We start from the raw sequence: 17,411 nt of genomic DNA on the forward strand, positions 1-17,411 counted from the left end.
ATCAAGGTTCTAGCGTATAAGTGGAGTACAACTCAAGGTTCTAGCGTATAAGTGGAGTATAAATCAAGGTTCTAGCGTATAAGTGGAGTATAAAGCAAGGTTCTAGCGTATAAGTGGAGTATAAATCAAGGTTCTAGCATATAAGTGGAGTATAATGCAAGGTCTAGCGTATAATTGGAGTATAAATCAAGGTTCTAGCGTATAAGTGGAGTATAAAGCAAGGTTCTAGCGTATAAGTAGAGTATAAATCAAGGTTCTAGCGTATAAGTGGAGTATAAATCAGAGTCCTGCAGCCTCGGCGCTGACAAAGCGCTGACCAGCGCCCGTCTTCTTCCAACATGCGAGCAGCGAGGGTCTTGCAGAAGAGCCACAGAGAGCTGAGATGCAATCATTGTGTGCCCACTGAGTTTATTGTGTTTGTGTGCATCCTGCAGCGCCATCCTATCCATCTGCTGTCCGCCACCAAGCATGACCGGCCGGCCCCTCGCTCCCCGGGGGGGGGGGCTCGGAGGCGGGAGGCCGACCACTGCTGGTTGTTAACCTCACTTCTTATTGCACTGACACATCAATTACTGCTATTAAGGGTCGGGGTAATTTATTTATATAGTAATTTCCCACAGGACGGAGGCGGGACTAATTGCGCCAGGTGTGTGTGTGTGTGTGTGTGTGTGTGTGTGTGTGTATTTTTTGGGGTTTTTTTGCATGGCGTGCGTAGATGAAGAGTTGGGGGCGTCAGCGTAATTACAGAGCAATGCTGAGTATGTCTTGCAAAACTAATAAAGGCGGGGACATCCCACAGCACGGAGCGGCGCTCGGGGACGATATGATGACGGATGGGGGAGGACTCCGCCGGTTTTCATTTGGCGCTAAGCAAAAGTGGGTCAGATTCACTTGAAGAACTTTAAAATCGACTCACTTTTGACCCAGGCAAATTGAAGGCCACAATGAAGTTGACAATTTAACATTTAATTGGGCTGGGCATTGCTCTGGTGTATCGTCAAATTCGTAAGACGATGGCAGCCACTCAAGGAGCCCAAAAGCTGTTCGTCGCAATGGAAGGTTTGGGCCGGGCTGTGGGATCACAGACTGGGGTGATTTCTGAACTGAATCGCAAGATGGATCACATCATGGAGAAGCTTGCTGAAAAGGAAAATTTAATTGAATTTGAGAGCAGCCAGCATGGACGAATAGAACAGACAAGTCCTTGTTTTGTCTGCTCGCGGAAAACAAACATCCTAATCTACAATTTGACTCCCTCGAATGGCATTGTGTTGCTAATCTGACCATAAAGTGCCTTTGTTTTGATACTAAGTCCCTGAATGCACCACACTTATATTTGTACCTTTCTTCTAACACAGGCGTGTCAAACTAGTTTTCATTGAGGGCCACATCGCAGTTATGGTTGCCCTCAGAGGGCCTATTTTAACAATGAGTAATATATGAATATACATTTATATTTATAATACATTAACAATATATTTTTTTACATAAGCTGCAAAAAAAAAATTAATTTTACTTTAATTTTACAGTAAAAGCAGTGTTTTTTTTATGGCATATAACAAAAATGGAATAAATGGAATGGAATGGAGAAACCAAACCACTGTTTTTAGCGGTAACATTCGAGCAACAGAGCTGCCAGTTGTTGTTTTTTACGTAAAAATGGCAATTATTTGATAATAACATTTTATGTTTTAATGTAACATTTAAAAATGAGCTGATTATGATAAATGTGCTGTCCAGTTCTATCTTGCTTTCTGATGGCATTAGTCTCATTTGCAATGCAGTTGCACTTCCAGGACATTAGATGGCAGTTCTGTATAGGCCACCTATGGTTATTCCAGGAAATTGAATTTGGCAAGTTGCACCCTACAAAGTGATTATACTGCAAGTATTGTACTTATTACATATCAACTGTTAGATTGATGGAACTATTGCTGCGGGGTACGTGAGAGATTCCTGGGATAAATGGAGAATCATGTGCCTCTCAGTCCTTTCCATCGAGGACGTGGAAGACATCTACCTATTTGGAACCGTGATCGCGGGGCACCTGCTGATTGGGCTGGGCATTGCTCTGGTGTATCGTCAAATTCGTAAGACGATGGCAGCCACTCAAGGAGCCCAAAAGCTGTTCGCCGCAATGGAAGGTTTGGGCCGGGCTGTGGGATCACAGACTGGGGCGATTTCTGAACTGAATCGCAAGATGGATCACATCATGGAGAAGCTTGCTGAAAAGGAAAATTTAATAGAATTTGAGAGCAGCCAGCATGGACGAATAGAAGAGACAAGTCCTTGTTTTGTCTGCTCGCGGAAAACAAACATCCTAATCTACAATTTGACTCCCTCGAATGGCATTGTGTTGCTAATCTGACCATAAAGTGCCTTTGTTTTGATACTAAGTCCCTGAACGCACCACACTTATATTTGTACCTTTCTTCTAACACAGGCGTGTCAAACTAGTTTTCATTGAGGGCCACATCGCAGTTATGGTTGCCCTCAGAGGGCCTATTTTAACAATGAGTAATATATGAATATGCATTTATATTTATAATACATTAACAATATATTTTTTACATAAGCTGCAAAAAAAATATTTTGATTTTACTTAAATTTTACAGTAAAAGCAGTGTTTTTTTACGGCATATAACAAAAATGGAATAAATGGAATGGAATGGATAAACCAAACCACTGTTTTAGCGGTAATATTCGAGCAACAGAGCTGCTAGTTGTTTTTTACCGTAAAATCTTGTTGTTTTAACGTTTTTTTTATATGTTTTAGTGTCTTACTGCTTATGGAAAAAAACAGTACCAAAGTTGATTTTACGGTAAAAAACTCAGGCGAATTTAACCGTAAAATCTATTGTCAATTCGAGTCTACAATTTGATTGATTTTTTTGTTTGAAATCATAAGTCAAGCGGATATTTAAGTACCACATTTATCTTTATTTTAACAAAAAACATATTTTTGGAATACGTGATAATATAATATTTAGATTTTGATAATATTGAATTTGAAAATATATGCAATTGCATGCAGTACATGATTTTTTTTATGACAAAAGGGGAAAGAACAAATACATTTAGTAAGAAAAGACTAAGCATTTTCTTAATGCATATTATTTCCAGGCTTTTGCGGGCCATGTCAAATAATGTGACGGGCCAGATTTGGCCCCCGGGCCTTGAGTTTGACACCTGTGTTCTAACACAGTGGTCCCCAACCTTTTTGTAACTGTGGAGGGGGGAGGGTGATTTATTTTTATTTAATTTTTTTTTGTCATAAAAAAATACAATCATGTGTGCTTACGAACTGTATCCCTGCAGACTGAATGGATCTATATTGATATATAATGTAATTGTAAGTGTAAATTGTTTTTATGTTGATTTAATTTTAAAAAAATAATAATAATTAAAAAAAAGTATTATTATTGGAATAAATAATATATTTATTTACTTATATAAATAAATTACATTAATAAATTAGTAAATTAATATTTATTATTATTTATAAATTATATAGACCCACTCGACATCCATTGCATTCGGTCTCCCTAGAGGGGGGGGGGGTTACCCACATATGCGGTCCTCTCCAAGGTTTCTCATAGTCATTCACATCGACGTCCCACTGGGGTGAGTTTTTCCTTGCCCTTATGTGGGCTTTGTACCGAGGATGTCGTTGTGGCTTGTGCAACCCTTTGAGACACTTGTGATTTAGGGCTATATAAATAAACATTGATTGATTGATTGATTGAATATTTATTTATTGTTTTTCTTGTGCGGCCCGGTACCAATCGATCCACGGACCGGTACCGGGCCACGGCCCGGTGGTTGGGGACCACTGTTCTAACACATTCAGGTAAATAACTTTTCCTTTCATTATCGTTATTTTGAGAAGCGCAGCATCCTCTGCAGTGGATATTTTATGGCAAGGCAGGGCAACTTTATTTACATAGCACATTTACAACAATTTTTAAATAGGACCAAAGTGCTTTACAAGTTAAAAAGCATAGCACAAAAAAACAAAACAAAAACAAACAAATAACATAAACAATGAATGAGCTAAATAAGATAAATACGGTAAAAGGGTTCGAATAAAAAGTAAAATTGTCAGATAAAAATAATGAAATAATAAAAGTGCGACAAATAAATAAAATAAAATAAATAAATAAAAATGTTTGTTTGGTCTTTTTATTTTGTCAGGGTTTCAAATTCCTTAAACAAAAAAAAAGGTGCTCGGTTATGCAAAATAAAAGTGTCCGATGCCCCCCGAGGACACCTCAATGATAGACGCTTTTGACCTCCCTCCCTCCTCAACGACACCTGGAGTCGAACTTTTGCAGATCGGCCTCAGTCTATAAAAAACATTACATCATCACACCCAAGACAATTGGGCACACACGCACACACACACCCCTCCCCCACCCCACGCCTTCACCACCGCTTGTTTTCCCCTCGGGGTGATGGTCGGATGGCAGCGCTTCATAGCAGCAGTCGACCTCCAGGGCCCCAACTCCCCGCCCCTCTGTTGTGAGTTTGTCGTGATTAAATGTAACGTGTTTATGCGTGCATGGCATGGAGGTTTTTTCCCACTCCATACTAGACCCCCTTAAGAGCCCAGTCTAGATTGTATTTTTTTCATCTTTTTCCCCAGCGTTTTACCTTTTTCTTATCTTTTACGGGGCGCCTTGTGGCGACCAATCAGCGTTCCTGTTCTGTAACCCTGTGCACTGTTTGTTTGTCTCATCTTGAACGGCTTTGTGCTGAAAACAAAGTTGCGTTGTACTTGTGCGATGACAATAAAGACCTACCTGATCGGATCTGATCTTAGTTGTAGTTTCCTTTACCCAATTTGGAGGCGTTGAAATCGACATATAAAATCGCTGAAGCTATTTGTAGCCCGTCGATGGCAAATCCAATGCAAATAAGCTTCATGCTAGCACATTTTGGAGGAGTGCGGCCTTATTTTACATTTGAGCGTTTTCTCCCAAGTATACCATACCATACCATACCATATCATACCAACTTTATTTATACTTGCTTTGTTGGCGTAGAAAATGTCAACATTACTTGGGAGTTTGGCCTGAGTGGTGCTTGAGTGAGCTCGTGTTTACTCTGCAACCGGGCGAGATGTCACATGCATCACAGGTACTGGAAAATTCCACCGTTTGATTTTGCGTCAATCTATACCTGGGAGTAGCGAGAAATTTGGTCGGTGCCAAATTCGGTACCCACCCCGATCTATACCGGTGATTCCCAAGTTTGTTAGAAATCACCATTTTTGACAAGTTCACATACACGAATAGGTGATAATGTTATCGTTTAATAGACTGTAGTGTAAAACATGCAAGATAAATGACAAAATACAGTAATATCGGCTTAGGGCAGTGGTTCTCAAACTTTTTTTGTCATCCCCCACTTTGGACAAGGAGGAGTTTTCAAGCCCCACCTGCCCCCATCGCCCCAACAGAGCGCTAATGCCAAGCTTTAACATTTTCAAATTTATTGAACATCAAGTTGTATACATTCAAACTCAATAACATAAAATAACATTAAGTTCAATAATAAATACAATAACTGTGCAGCTGTGGTATAACTTGCATCAAGTTCAATAATAAATAAAATAACTTCCATCAAGTTCAATAATAAATAAAACAAAAGTGTTATAACTTGCATCAAGTTCAATAATAAATCAAAAAAAGTGTTATAACTTGCATCACGTTCAATAATAAATCAAAAAAACTGTTATAACTTGCATCAAGTTCAATAATAAATCAAAAAAAGTGTTATAACTTGCATCACGTTCAATAATAAATCAAAAAAAGTGTTATAACTTGCATCAAGTTCAATAATAAATCAAATAAAAGTGTTATAACTTGCATCAAGTTCAATAATAAATCAAAAAAAGTGTTATAACTTGTATCAAGTTCAATAATAAATCAAAAAGTGTTATAACTTGCATCACGTTCAATAATAAATCAAAAAAAGTGTTATAACTTGCATCAAGTTCAATAATAAATCAAATAACTTGCATCAAGTTTAATAATAAATCAAAAAAAGTGTTATAACTTGCATCAAGTTCAATAATAAATAAAACAAAAGTGTTATAACTTGCATCAAGTTCAATAAAAAAAAAAAGTGTTATAACTTGCATGAAGTTCAATAATAAATCAAATAAAAGTGTTATAACTTGCATCAAGTTCAATAATAAATCAAATAACTTGCATCAAGTTCAATAATAAATCAAAAAAGTGTTATAACTTGCATCAAGTTCAATAATAAATAAAACAAAAGTGTTATAACTTGCATCAAGTTCAATAATAAATCAAAAAAAGTGTTATAACTTGCATCAAGTTCAATAATAAATCAAAAAAAGTGTTATAACTTGCATCAAGTTCAATAATAAATCAAATAACTTGCATCAAGTTCAATAATAAATACAATAAAAGTGCCACTTTGCAATCTTTGCAACAAAAAAAAAGGAATTTAAATTAGGAATTAGGAATTTCCATTTATTTATATAGCGGATTTCACAGACATAATTGACAAACAAAGTGATTTACAGTGTGTATAGAAAATGAAAGCATAGTAAAAAAAATAATCTAAGAATATAATAATTAAAAAAAAAATTTAAAGTGAAATTTCCTCCCGTTCCTCGCGCCCCACCTGTCATGTCTCTATTCCCCACCAGTGGGGCGCGCCCCACACTTTGAGAAACACTGGCTTAGGGGATGTCCAAACTATGGCCTTCACGGGTCAAGTGCAGCCCGCCAGCGTCTCCGGTTTGGTCCGCGAGAGGTCACGGGATTGATAAGGAGTCTGCTCAGTTGACTGTTTCCAATTTAAGTCTAATTGCTGCAAATTTGCCACCATCTTCAGGTCCCCGCGAGTAAGTCAGCCCAATGACCATGATTTGGAAGTGAAGAAAGCACAGCATTGACTTATAAGACCAGATCCAAACAACCTTCCCTAGTCATGGCACACACAAAAAAATGCAACCAACACAAAAAGTCAACATAATTACTCACTAAACTTTGTGATATTATAAAACATGTCCTAGCATCAAAAGTAATTCAAAATTACACCACTTTAAATCCGTTACATGGGAAAAATGCAAAACCCTCTCTACATGTATCCACGTTTGGCACATTTTTGCCTCCGACTGCCATATTTAAATATAAGGTAGTGGAGATTGTCACACAGCTGTGTGCCTAATTCAGTTAGCACACATCTTTTATGCACATTTTTCACCTCTTAACATTCAAAAAGGGTAATTTTCTGCACATTCTTGCCATTTCCAGTCGTCGTTCTGTACGTAGCTCCTCCGAGATATTTCATCCCGATGTTTTCCAACTTCATCCAGACAGATTAGACGTACGGGGGATGCTACATGTCAAAGTGTTTAGGTTTGTATTATAGGACGACCGAGTGTCAAAAAGTCAGAACTTTACCGTACACGACTAGTTAGCCTGTAAAAAAAAAAAAAGAAAGTCAGCTGAGTCAGCAGAATTCTACCATAAAGTTTACAGAGGTCGTTTTTACGCCAACATTCTGGTGACTGAGCTGACATTTTTTTCAATATAAAAATCCATGGTCATTTTTTACAGTACATTACTGTTAATAAAAAAATATACCACAATTATTTATCATGTTATAAATATTAAGTAGCCACCCTTTGGCGCGGCAGACAGTAAAAATAATAATTGGGAGCATTCACACAATAATAATAATAATTGGAGCATTCACACAATAAAAATAATAATTTGGAGCATTCACACAATAATAATAGTAATTGGAGCATCCACACAATAATAATAATAATAATTGGAGCATTCACACAATAAAAATAATAATTTGGAGCATTCACACAATAATAATAGTAATTGGAGCATTCACACGATAAAAATAATAATTTGGAGCATTCACACAATAATAATAGTAATTGGAGCATGCACACAATAATAATAATAATAATTGGAGCATTCACACAATAATAATAGTAATTGGAGCATTCACACAATAATAATAATTAGTGGAGCATTCACACAATAATAATAGTAATTGGAGCATTCACACAATAATAATAATAATAAATGGAGCATTCACACAATAATAATAATAATAAATGGAGCATTCAAACAATAATAATAATAATTGGAGCATTCACACAATAAAAATAACAATTTGGAGCATTCACACAATAATAATAGTAATTGGAGCATCCACACAATAATAATAATAATTGGAGCATTCACACAATAATAATAATTACTGGAGCATTCACACAATAAAAATAATAATTTAGAGCATTCACACAATAATAATAGTAATTGGAGCATCCACACAATAATAATAATAATTGGAGCATTCACACAATAAAAATAATAATTTGGAGCATTCACACAATAATAATAGTAATTGGAGCATGCACACAATAATAATAATAATTGGAGCATTCACACAATAATAATAGTAATTGGAGCATTCACACAATAATAATAGTAATTGGAGCATTCACACAATAATAATAATAATAAATGGAGCATTCACACAATAATAATAATAATAAATGGAGCATTCAAACAATAATAATAATAATTGGAGCATTCATACAATAAAAATAATAATTTGGAGCATCCATCCATCCATCCATTTTCTACCGCTTATTCCCTTTGGGGTCGCGGGGGGCGCTGGAGCCTATCTCAGCTACAATCGGGCGGAAGGCAGGGTACACCCTGGACAAGTCGCCACCTCATCGCAGTGGATGCAATAATTTGGAGCATTCACACAATAATAATAGTAATTGGAGCATTCACACAATAATAATAATAATTGGAGCATTCACACAATAATAATAATTACTGGAGCATTCACACAATAATAATAGTAATTGGAGCATTCACACAATAATAATAATAATTGGAGCATTCACACAATAAGAATAAGAATTTGGAGCATTCACACAATAATAATAGTAATTGGAGCATCCACACAATAATAATAATAATAATTGGAGCATTCACACAATAAAAATAATAATTTGGAGCATTCACACAATAATAATAGTAATTGGAGCATCCACACAATAATAATAATAATAATTGGAGCATTCACACAATAAAAATAATAATTTGCAGCATTCACACAATAATAATAATAATAATTGGAGCATTCACACAATAATAATAATAATTGGAGCATTCAAACAATAAAAATAATAATTTGGAGCATTAACACAATAATAATAGTAATTGGAGCATTCACACAATAATAATAATAATTGGAGCATTCACACAATAATAATAATTACTGGAGCATTCACACAATAATAATAATAAATGGAGCATTCACACAATAATAATAATAATTGGAACATTCCCACAATAATAATAATAAATGGAGCATTCACACAATAATAATAATAATAATTGGAACATTCGCACAATAATAATAATAAATGGAGCATTCACACAATAATAATAATAATTGGAACATTCGCACAATAATAATAATAAATGGAGCATTCACACAATAATAATAATAATTGGGAGCATTCACACAATAATAATAGTAATTGGAGCATTCACACAATAAAAATAGTAATTGGAGCATTCACACAATAATAATAATAATAAATGGAACATTCACACAATAATAATAATAAATGGAGCATTCACACAATAATAATAATAATTGGAACATTCGCACAATAATAATAATAAATGGAGCATTCACACAATAATAATAATAATTGGGAGCATTCACACAATAATAATAGTAATTGGAGCATCCACACAATAATAATAATAATTGGAGCATTCACACAATAAAAATAGTAATTGGAGCATTCACACAATAATAATAATAATTGGAACATTCGCACAATAATAATAATAAATGGAGCATTCACACAATAATAATAATAATTGGAACATTCGCCCAATAATAATAATAAATGGAGCATTCACACAATAATAATAATAATTGGAACATTCGCACAATAATAATAATAAATGGAGCATTCACACAATAATAATAATAATTGGAACATTCGCACAATAATAATAATAATAAATGGAACATTCGCACAATAATAATAATAAATGGAGCATTCACACCAAAATAATAATAATTGGAACATTCACACTATAATAATTATAATAATAATTGGACACTAACACGACGGGGCAAATCGGGCCCGCTGGCCCCACTTTGGGCATCCCTGACTTTGGGCATGACGTGAAAATGCTGCAATGGAGTGGATGCAATTGAACTAAAATGTCCTCTGCAGGTAGAGCAACCCCGACCCATGATGCTGCACCTTTGACCCCTGCTGCCTCCCCGTCACCATGGTCACCCTTTGTCCCTGGCGACCTTCTTCTTCTTGTTATTGACGTGTGGCTTTTTTTTTTTTTTTTGGGAGACAACTCTGCATCCTGCACGCAACTACACTTGACACACACACACACACACACACACACACACACACACACACACACACACAATCTTGTATTTGTTACCTTCTTGAGACGTGAGAAAAAAGCCTCCCTCTTTAGGACCAGCCTTTCTAGATATATAAAGATGTGTATTTACAACATTAATAATATATACATACCATGCACATATAAAGAAAGCTTGTTGTGAAAAATGAGTTGGAATTTCACAAGAAAAAGGTCAAAATTTCACGAGAAAACGTAGAATTTTGGCAGTATTATAATGAAAGTCGTCATTTTACTCAACGCAAGTCAAAATTTTAGTAGGAAAAACTGAACATTTGTGCAATATTATGATAAAAGTTGGAATTTTACTCAATAACAGTCGCAATTTTACAAGAAAAACCTTAAAATGTTGGCAATTTTATGAAAAGAGTCGGAATTTTACTCGACAAATGTCACAATTTTATAAGAAAACGTTACAATTTTTGGCAATATTATAATAATAATCGGAATTTTACTTGGCAAAAGGATGACAAAAGTCATAATGTTACCCAAGAAATGTCACTATTTTACAAGAACAACAAAATAAATGGGCAATATTGTGATAAAAGTCAGAATTTTACAAAAAAAACTTAAAAATGTTGGCAATATTATAATAATAATCGGAATTTTACCTAAAAAAAATGTCACTATTTTACAAGAACAACAAAAAAAAAAAGGGCAATATTGTGATAAAAGTCAGAAATTTATATGACAAATGTCACTGTTTTGCATTAAAAAGTAATAATTTTACATTGAAAAGTAATCATTTTAAAAGAAAATATTGCAATATTACAGAAACAATATGAGAAATTGTTCCCAATTTTATACGAAAAAGTCGACACATTGTGAGAAAAGACTGCTTTTAGTTCATTTTTTGGAATTTTTTTGTTTGTGATTGGTTTTTCAATCTTCATGATTTACTTCGTTATTACAGTATATTTCTATTGACATATTTATTTTATGTTTTTAATCAATTTTGGCCAAAGGGGGCACATTTTCAATTTCTTACACACACACTTGTTATTTCATATGTTGACCAGAGGGGGAGCACTTTTAAAAGCGACACACATCCATCCATCCATCCATTTTCTACCGCTTATTCCCTTTGGGGTCGCGGGGTGCGCTGGAGCCTATCTCAGCTACAATCGGGCGGAAGGCGGGGTACACCCTGGACAAGTCGCCACCTCATCACACAGTCAATTTGAAATATCCCTCCTTTTTGGGACCACCCTCATGTTGATAGATGTCACCACCAGGGGGTGCAAATGAGACATTCTCTATTAGATGCAATGTTATTGGGACCATGATTTATGTCATCACTTGTTCACACCTCCTCATATGGAAGATACTTTTCCTTCTTGACGTCTCAAGAAGGGTAGAAATACAAGAACACACACACACACACACACACACACACACACACACACGCACACACACACACAATCTTGTATTTGTTACCTTCTTGAGACGTGAGAAAAAAGCCTCCCTCTTTAGGACCAGCCTTTCTAGATATATAAAGAAGTGTATTTACAACATTAATAATATATACATACCATGCACATATAAAGAAAGCTTTTTGTGAAAAATGAGTTGGAATTTCACAAGAAAAAGGTCAAAATTTCACGAGAAAACGTAGAATTTTGGCAGTATTATAATGAAAGTCGTCATTTTACTCAACGCAAGTCAAAATTTTAGTAGGAAAAACTGAACATTTGTGCAATATTATGATAAAAGTTGGAATTTTACTCAATAACAGTCGCAATTTTACAAGAAAAACCTTAAAATGTTGGCAATTTTATGAAAAGAGTCGGAATTTTACTCGACAAATGTCACAATTTTATACGAAAACGTTACAATTTTTGGCAATATTATAATAATAATAATCGGAATTTTACTTGGCAAAATGATGACAAAAGTCATAATTTTACCCAAGAAATGTCACTATTTTACAAGAACAACAAAATAAATGGGCAATATTGTGATAAAAGTCAGAATTTTACAAAAAAAACTTAAAAATGTTGGCAATATTATAATAATAATCGGAATTTTACCTAAAAAAAATGTCACTATTTTACAAGAACAACAAAAAAAAAGGGCAATATTGTGATAAAAGTCAGAAATTTATATGACAAAAAGTAATAATTTTACATTGAAAAGTAATCATTTTAAAAGAAAATATTGCAATATTACAGAAACAATATGAGAAATTGTTCCCAATTCTATACGAAAAAGTCGACACATTGTGAGAAAAGACTGCTTTTAGTTCATTTTTTGGAATTTTTTGTTTGTGATTGGTTTTTAATCTTCATGATTTACTTCGTTATTACAGTATATTTCTATTGACATATTTATTTCATGTTTTTAATCAATTTTGGCCAAAGGGGGCACATTTTCAATTTCTTACACACACACTTGTTATTTCATATGTTGACCAGAGGGGGAGCACTTTTAAAAGCGACACACATCCATCCATCCATCCATTTTCTACCGCTTATTCCCTTTGGGGTCGCGGGGGGGCGCTGGAGCCTATCTCAGCTACAATCGGGCGGAAGGCGGGGTACACCCTGGACAAGTCGCCACCTCATCACACAGTCAATTTGAAATATCCCTCCTTTTTGGGACCACCACTCATGTTGATAGATGTCACCACCAGGGGGTGCAAATGAGACATTCTCTATTAGATGCAATGTTATTGGGACCATGATTTATGTCATCACTTGTTCACACCTCCTCATATGGAAGATACTTTTCCTTCTTGACGTCTCGAGAAGGGTAGAAATACAAGAACACACACACACACACACACACATACACGCACACACACACACACAATCTTGTATTTGTTACCTTCTTGAGGCGTGAGAAAAAAGCCTCCCTCTTTAGGACCAGCCTTTCTAGATATATAAAGAAGTGTATTTACAACATTAATAATATATACATACCATGCACATATAAAGAAAGCTTGTTGTGAAAAATGAGTTGGAATTTCACAAGAAAAAGGTCAAAATTTCACGAGAAAACGTAGAATTTTGGCAGTATTATAATGAAAGTCGTCATTTTACTCAACGCAAGTCAAAATTTTAGTAGGAAAAACTGAACATTTGTGCAATAGTATGATAAAAATTGGAATTTTACTCAATAACAGTCGCAATTTTAAAAGAAAAACCTTAAAATGTTGGCAATTTTATGAAAAGAGTCGGAATTTTACTCGACAAATGTCACAATTTTATAAGAAAACGTTACAATTTTTGGCAATATTATAATAATAATCGGAATTTTACTTGGCAAAAGGATGACAAAAGTCATCATTTTACCCAAGAAATGTCACTATTTTACAAGAACAACAAAATAAATGGGCAATATTGTGATAAAAGTCAGAATTTTACACAAAAACTTAAAAATGTTGGCAATATTATAATAATAATCGGAATTTTACCTAAAAAAAATGTCACTATTTTACAAGAACAACAAAAAAAAAAGGGCAATATTGTGATAAAAGTCAGAAATGTATATGACAAAAAGTAATAATTTTACATTGAAAAGTAATCATTTTAAAAGAAAATATTGCAATATTACAGAAACAATATGAGAAATTGTTCCCAATTTTATACGAAAAAGTCGACACATTGTGAGAAAAGACTGCTTTTAGTTCATTTTTTGGAATTTTTTTGTTTGTGATTTGGTTTTTAATCTTCATGATTTACTTCGTTATTACAGTATATTTCTATTGACATATTTATTTTATGTTTTTAATCAATTTTGGCCAAAGGGGGCACATTTTCAATTTCTTACACACACACACTTGTTATTTCATATGTTGACCAGAGGGGGAGCACTTTTAAAAGCGACACACATCCATCCATCCATCCATTTTCTACCGCTTATTCCCTTTGGGGTCGCGGGGGGCGCGCTGGAGCCTATCTCAGCTACAATCGGGCGGAAGGCGGGGTACACCCTGGACAAGTCGCCACCTCATCACACAGTCAATTTGAAATATCCCTCCTTTTTGGGACCACCACTCATGTTGATAGATGTCACCACCAGGGGGTGCAAATGAGACATTCTCTATTAGATGCAATGTTATTGGGACCATGATATTATGTCATCACTTGTTCACACCTCCTCATATGGAAGATACTTGTCCTTCTTGATGTCTCAAGAAGGGTAGAAATACAAGAACACACACACACACACACACACACACATACACGCACACACACACACACAATCTTGTATTTGTTACCTTCTTGAGACGTGAGAAAAAAGCCTCCCTCTTTAGGACCAGCCTTTCTAGATATATAAAGAAGTGTATTTACAACATTAATAATATATACATACTATGCACATATAAAGAAAGCTTGTTGTGAAAAATGAGTTGGAATTTCACAAGAAAAAGGTCAAAATTTCACGAGAAAACGTAGAATTTTGGCAGTATTATAATGAAAGTCGTCATTTTACTCAACGCAAGTCAAAATTTTAGTAGGAAAAACTGAACATTTGTGCAATATTATGATAAAAGTTGGAATTTTACTCAATAACAGTCGCAATTTTACAAGAAAAACCTTAAAATGTTGGCAATTTTATGAAAAGAGTCGGAATTTTACTCGACAAATGTCACAATTTTATAAGAAAACGTTACAATTTTTGGCAATAGGATGACAAAAGTCATAATGTTACCCAAGAAATGTCACTATTTTACAAGAACAACAAAAAAAAAGGGCAATATTGTGATAAATGTCAGAAATTTATATGACAAATGTCACTGTTTTGCATTAAAAAGTAATAATTTTACATTGAAAAGTAATCATTTTAAAAGAAAATATTGCAATATTACAGAAACAATATGAGAAATTGTTCCCAATTTTATACTCACATTGTGAGAAAAGACTGCTTTTAGTTCATTTTTTGGAATTTTTTTGTTTGTGATTGGTTTTTAATCTTCATGATTTACTTCGTTATTACAGTATATTTCTATTGACATATTTATTTTATGTTTTTAATCAATTTTGGCCTAGTGGTTAGAGTGTCCGTCCTGAGATCGGTAGGTTGGGAGTTCAATTCCCGGCCGAGTCATACCAAAGACTATAAAAATGGGACCCATTACCTCCCTGCTTGGCACTCAGCATCAAGGGTTGGAATTGGGGGTTAAATCACCAAAATGATTCCTGGGCGCAGCCACCGCTGCTGCCCACTGCTCCCCTCACCTCCCAGGGGGTGATCAAGGGTGATGGGTCAAATGCAGAGAATAATTTCGCCACACCTAGTGTGTGTCTGACAATCATTGGTACTTTAACTTTTAACTTTATTTCAATTTCTTACACACACTTGTTATTTCATATGTTGACCAGAGGGGGAGCACTTTTAAAAGCGACACACAGTCAATTTGAAATATCCCTACCTTTTTGGGACCACCACTCATGTTGATAGATGTCACCACCAGGGGGTGCAAATGAGACATTCTCTATTAGATGCAATGTTATTGGGACCATGATTTATGTCATCACTTGTTCACACCTCCTCATATGGAAGATACTTTTCCTTCTTGATGTCTCAAGAAGGGTAGAAATACAAGAACACACACACACACACACACGCGCGCGCACACACACGCACGCACACACACACAGGCACACCCTCCCCTTCCCGCCACGCAGTGCGCGCCGTATGGCCGGTCATTCGTGTCACGTACAAAGCCCACCCGAGGACCCTCCAGTCTGTTATTTCTGCTCCGAGTGAACATCTTAACATGCAGCACCCGTTGCACTCTTTGCTTGATGAATGTGCGCGCGCAGCGTCGCCCAGTATGCGCGGAGCAGACTCACAGGTGCAAAAAAAAAAAAAAAAAAAAAAGGTACAAGAGCGCTATTATTAGTATTCACCTCCACGCCGAATACAAAGTGCACGCGCGTCATCCACGCCAACTTACCTTTGCACGCCAGGACCAGGACCAAGCCGGCCAAGGTGTTCCACAAGAGGGGACAGCCCATGGTGAAGGAGGATGGAGTTCTTCTTCTTGTAATTATTCCCAAAATGGATCTTTTTTTCTTACACGTGAACGCAGCCGAACCTCAGCCCGGTCCACTTGTCGCCTGTTCCCACGCAGGGGGAGTCCACGCGTTGTTTGTGTCGCTGGCAAAACGTCAGCGAAGATAAAAACAACAAGTCCGCGGTCCCAGTTTGGTGCTCACTCCGGTGGAGGTTCTTGGGGAGGAAAAAAAAAAGGAAAAAGCGTCAAAACTTGACATGGACGTGTTTTAGTGGGTGCTGCTTCCTCCGTGGGAGTGTGTGTGTGCGTGTGTGTGTGTGCGTGTGTGTGTGTGTGTGTGTTGGTATGCAGCGCGCTACGTCGCCTCTCAACCCGCAGCACAGCACGCCGAGCGCGCACAAGGAGCCCGGCGGTGAGTGACAACTCCGCCAAGGAGCCTCCGCCAATCAGCGTGGGGATGCGGCGTGGAGGGGGCGGGGCTTTCAATTACAGGGGCCGGGCAAGGAGGATGTCGTCGGCCAATCAGAGGCGTGCGCGATGCGTGTGGTGGTGGGGGGGTTTAATGCCGTGATTTATTGCCAGGACTGTTGGCGCCGCAGTACTCAGAGACAACACGCCACGGGGGGGGGGGGGGGGGGGGGGGGGGGGGGCGGGGGATGACACACGCGTCAGGACTGAGGGGGCGGGGAAAGGAGGTCGGTCTGGGGCAGGTGGACTCAGGTGCGTGCAGGCTGAAGAAGATGAACACGTTCTGGTGGCAGTTTGATATGATCCTGGTGACAGGTGGCTCCAACACCACGTTCGGAAGGATCAGCGTGACCCCAGGATGCAGAGACTGCAGGCGATGTGCCGGATAAGCGCAGGAAGGTTACCGTATAAGCCGCCCTGGGTTATAAGCCGCGCCTTCAATGAACGGCATGTTTCAAAACGTTGTCCACCTATAAGCCGCCCCCGTG

General features: G+C 36.6%; 1 protein-coding gene across 1 annotated transcript in view; it reads right to left on the minus strand.

Annotated features, from left to right (window-relative positions):
- Positions 1–16,826, minus strand: part of iglon5 (IgLON family member 5) — a 493,945-nt gene extending 477,119 nt beyond the window's left edge. The window contains exon 1 of the mRNA XM_061958753.2: positions 16,396–16,826. Coding sequence (XP_061814737.2) covers positions 16,396–16,456 — 61 coding nt within the window. The 5' untranslated portion in view covers positions 16,457–16,826. The remainder of the gene's footprint in view (positions 1–16,395) is intronic.
- Positions 16,827–17,411: the final 585 nt, after the last annotated feature.

The sequence above is a fragment of the Nerophis lumbriciformis genome, linkage group LG04 (genome assembly GCF_033978685.3).
Source record: "Nerophis lumbriciformis linkage group LG04, RoL_Nlum_v2.1, whole genome shotgun sequence".
In the NCBI taxonomy this organism is placed as follows: Eukaryota; Metazoa; Chordata; class Actinopteri; order Syngnathiformes; family Syngnathidae; genus Nerophis; species Nerophis lumbriciformis.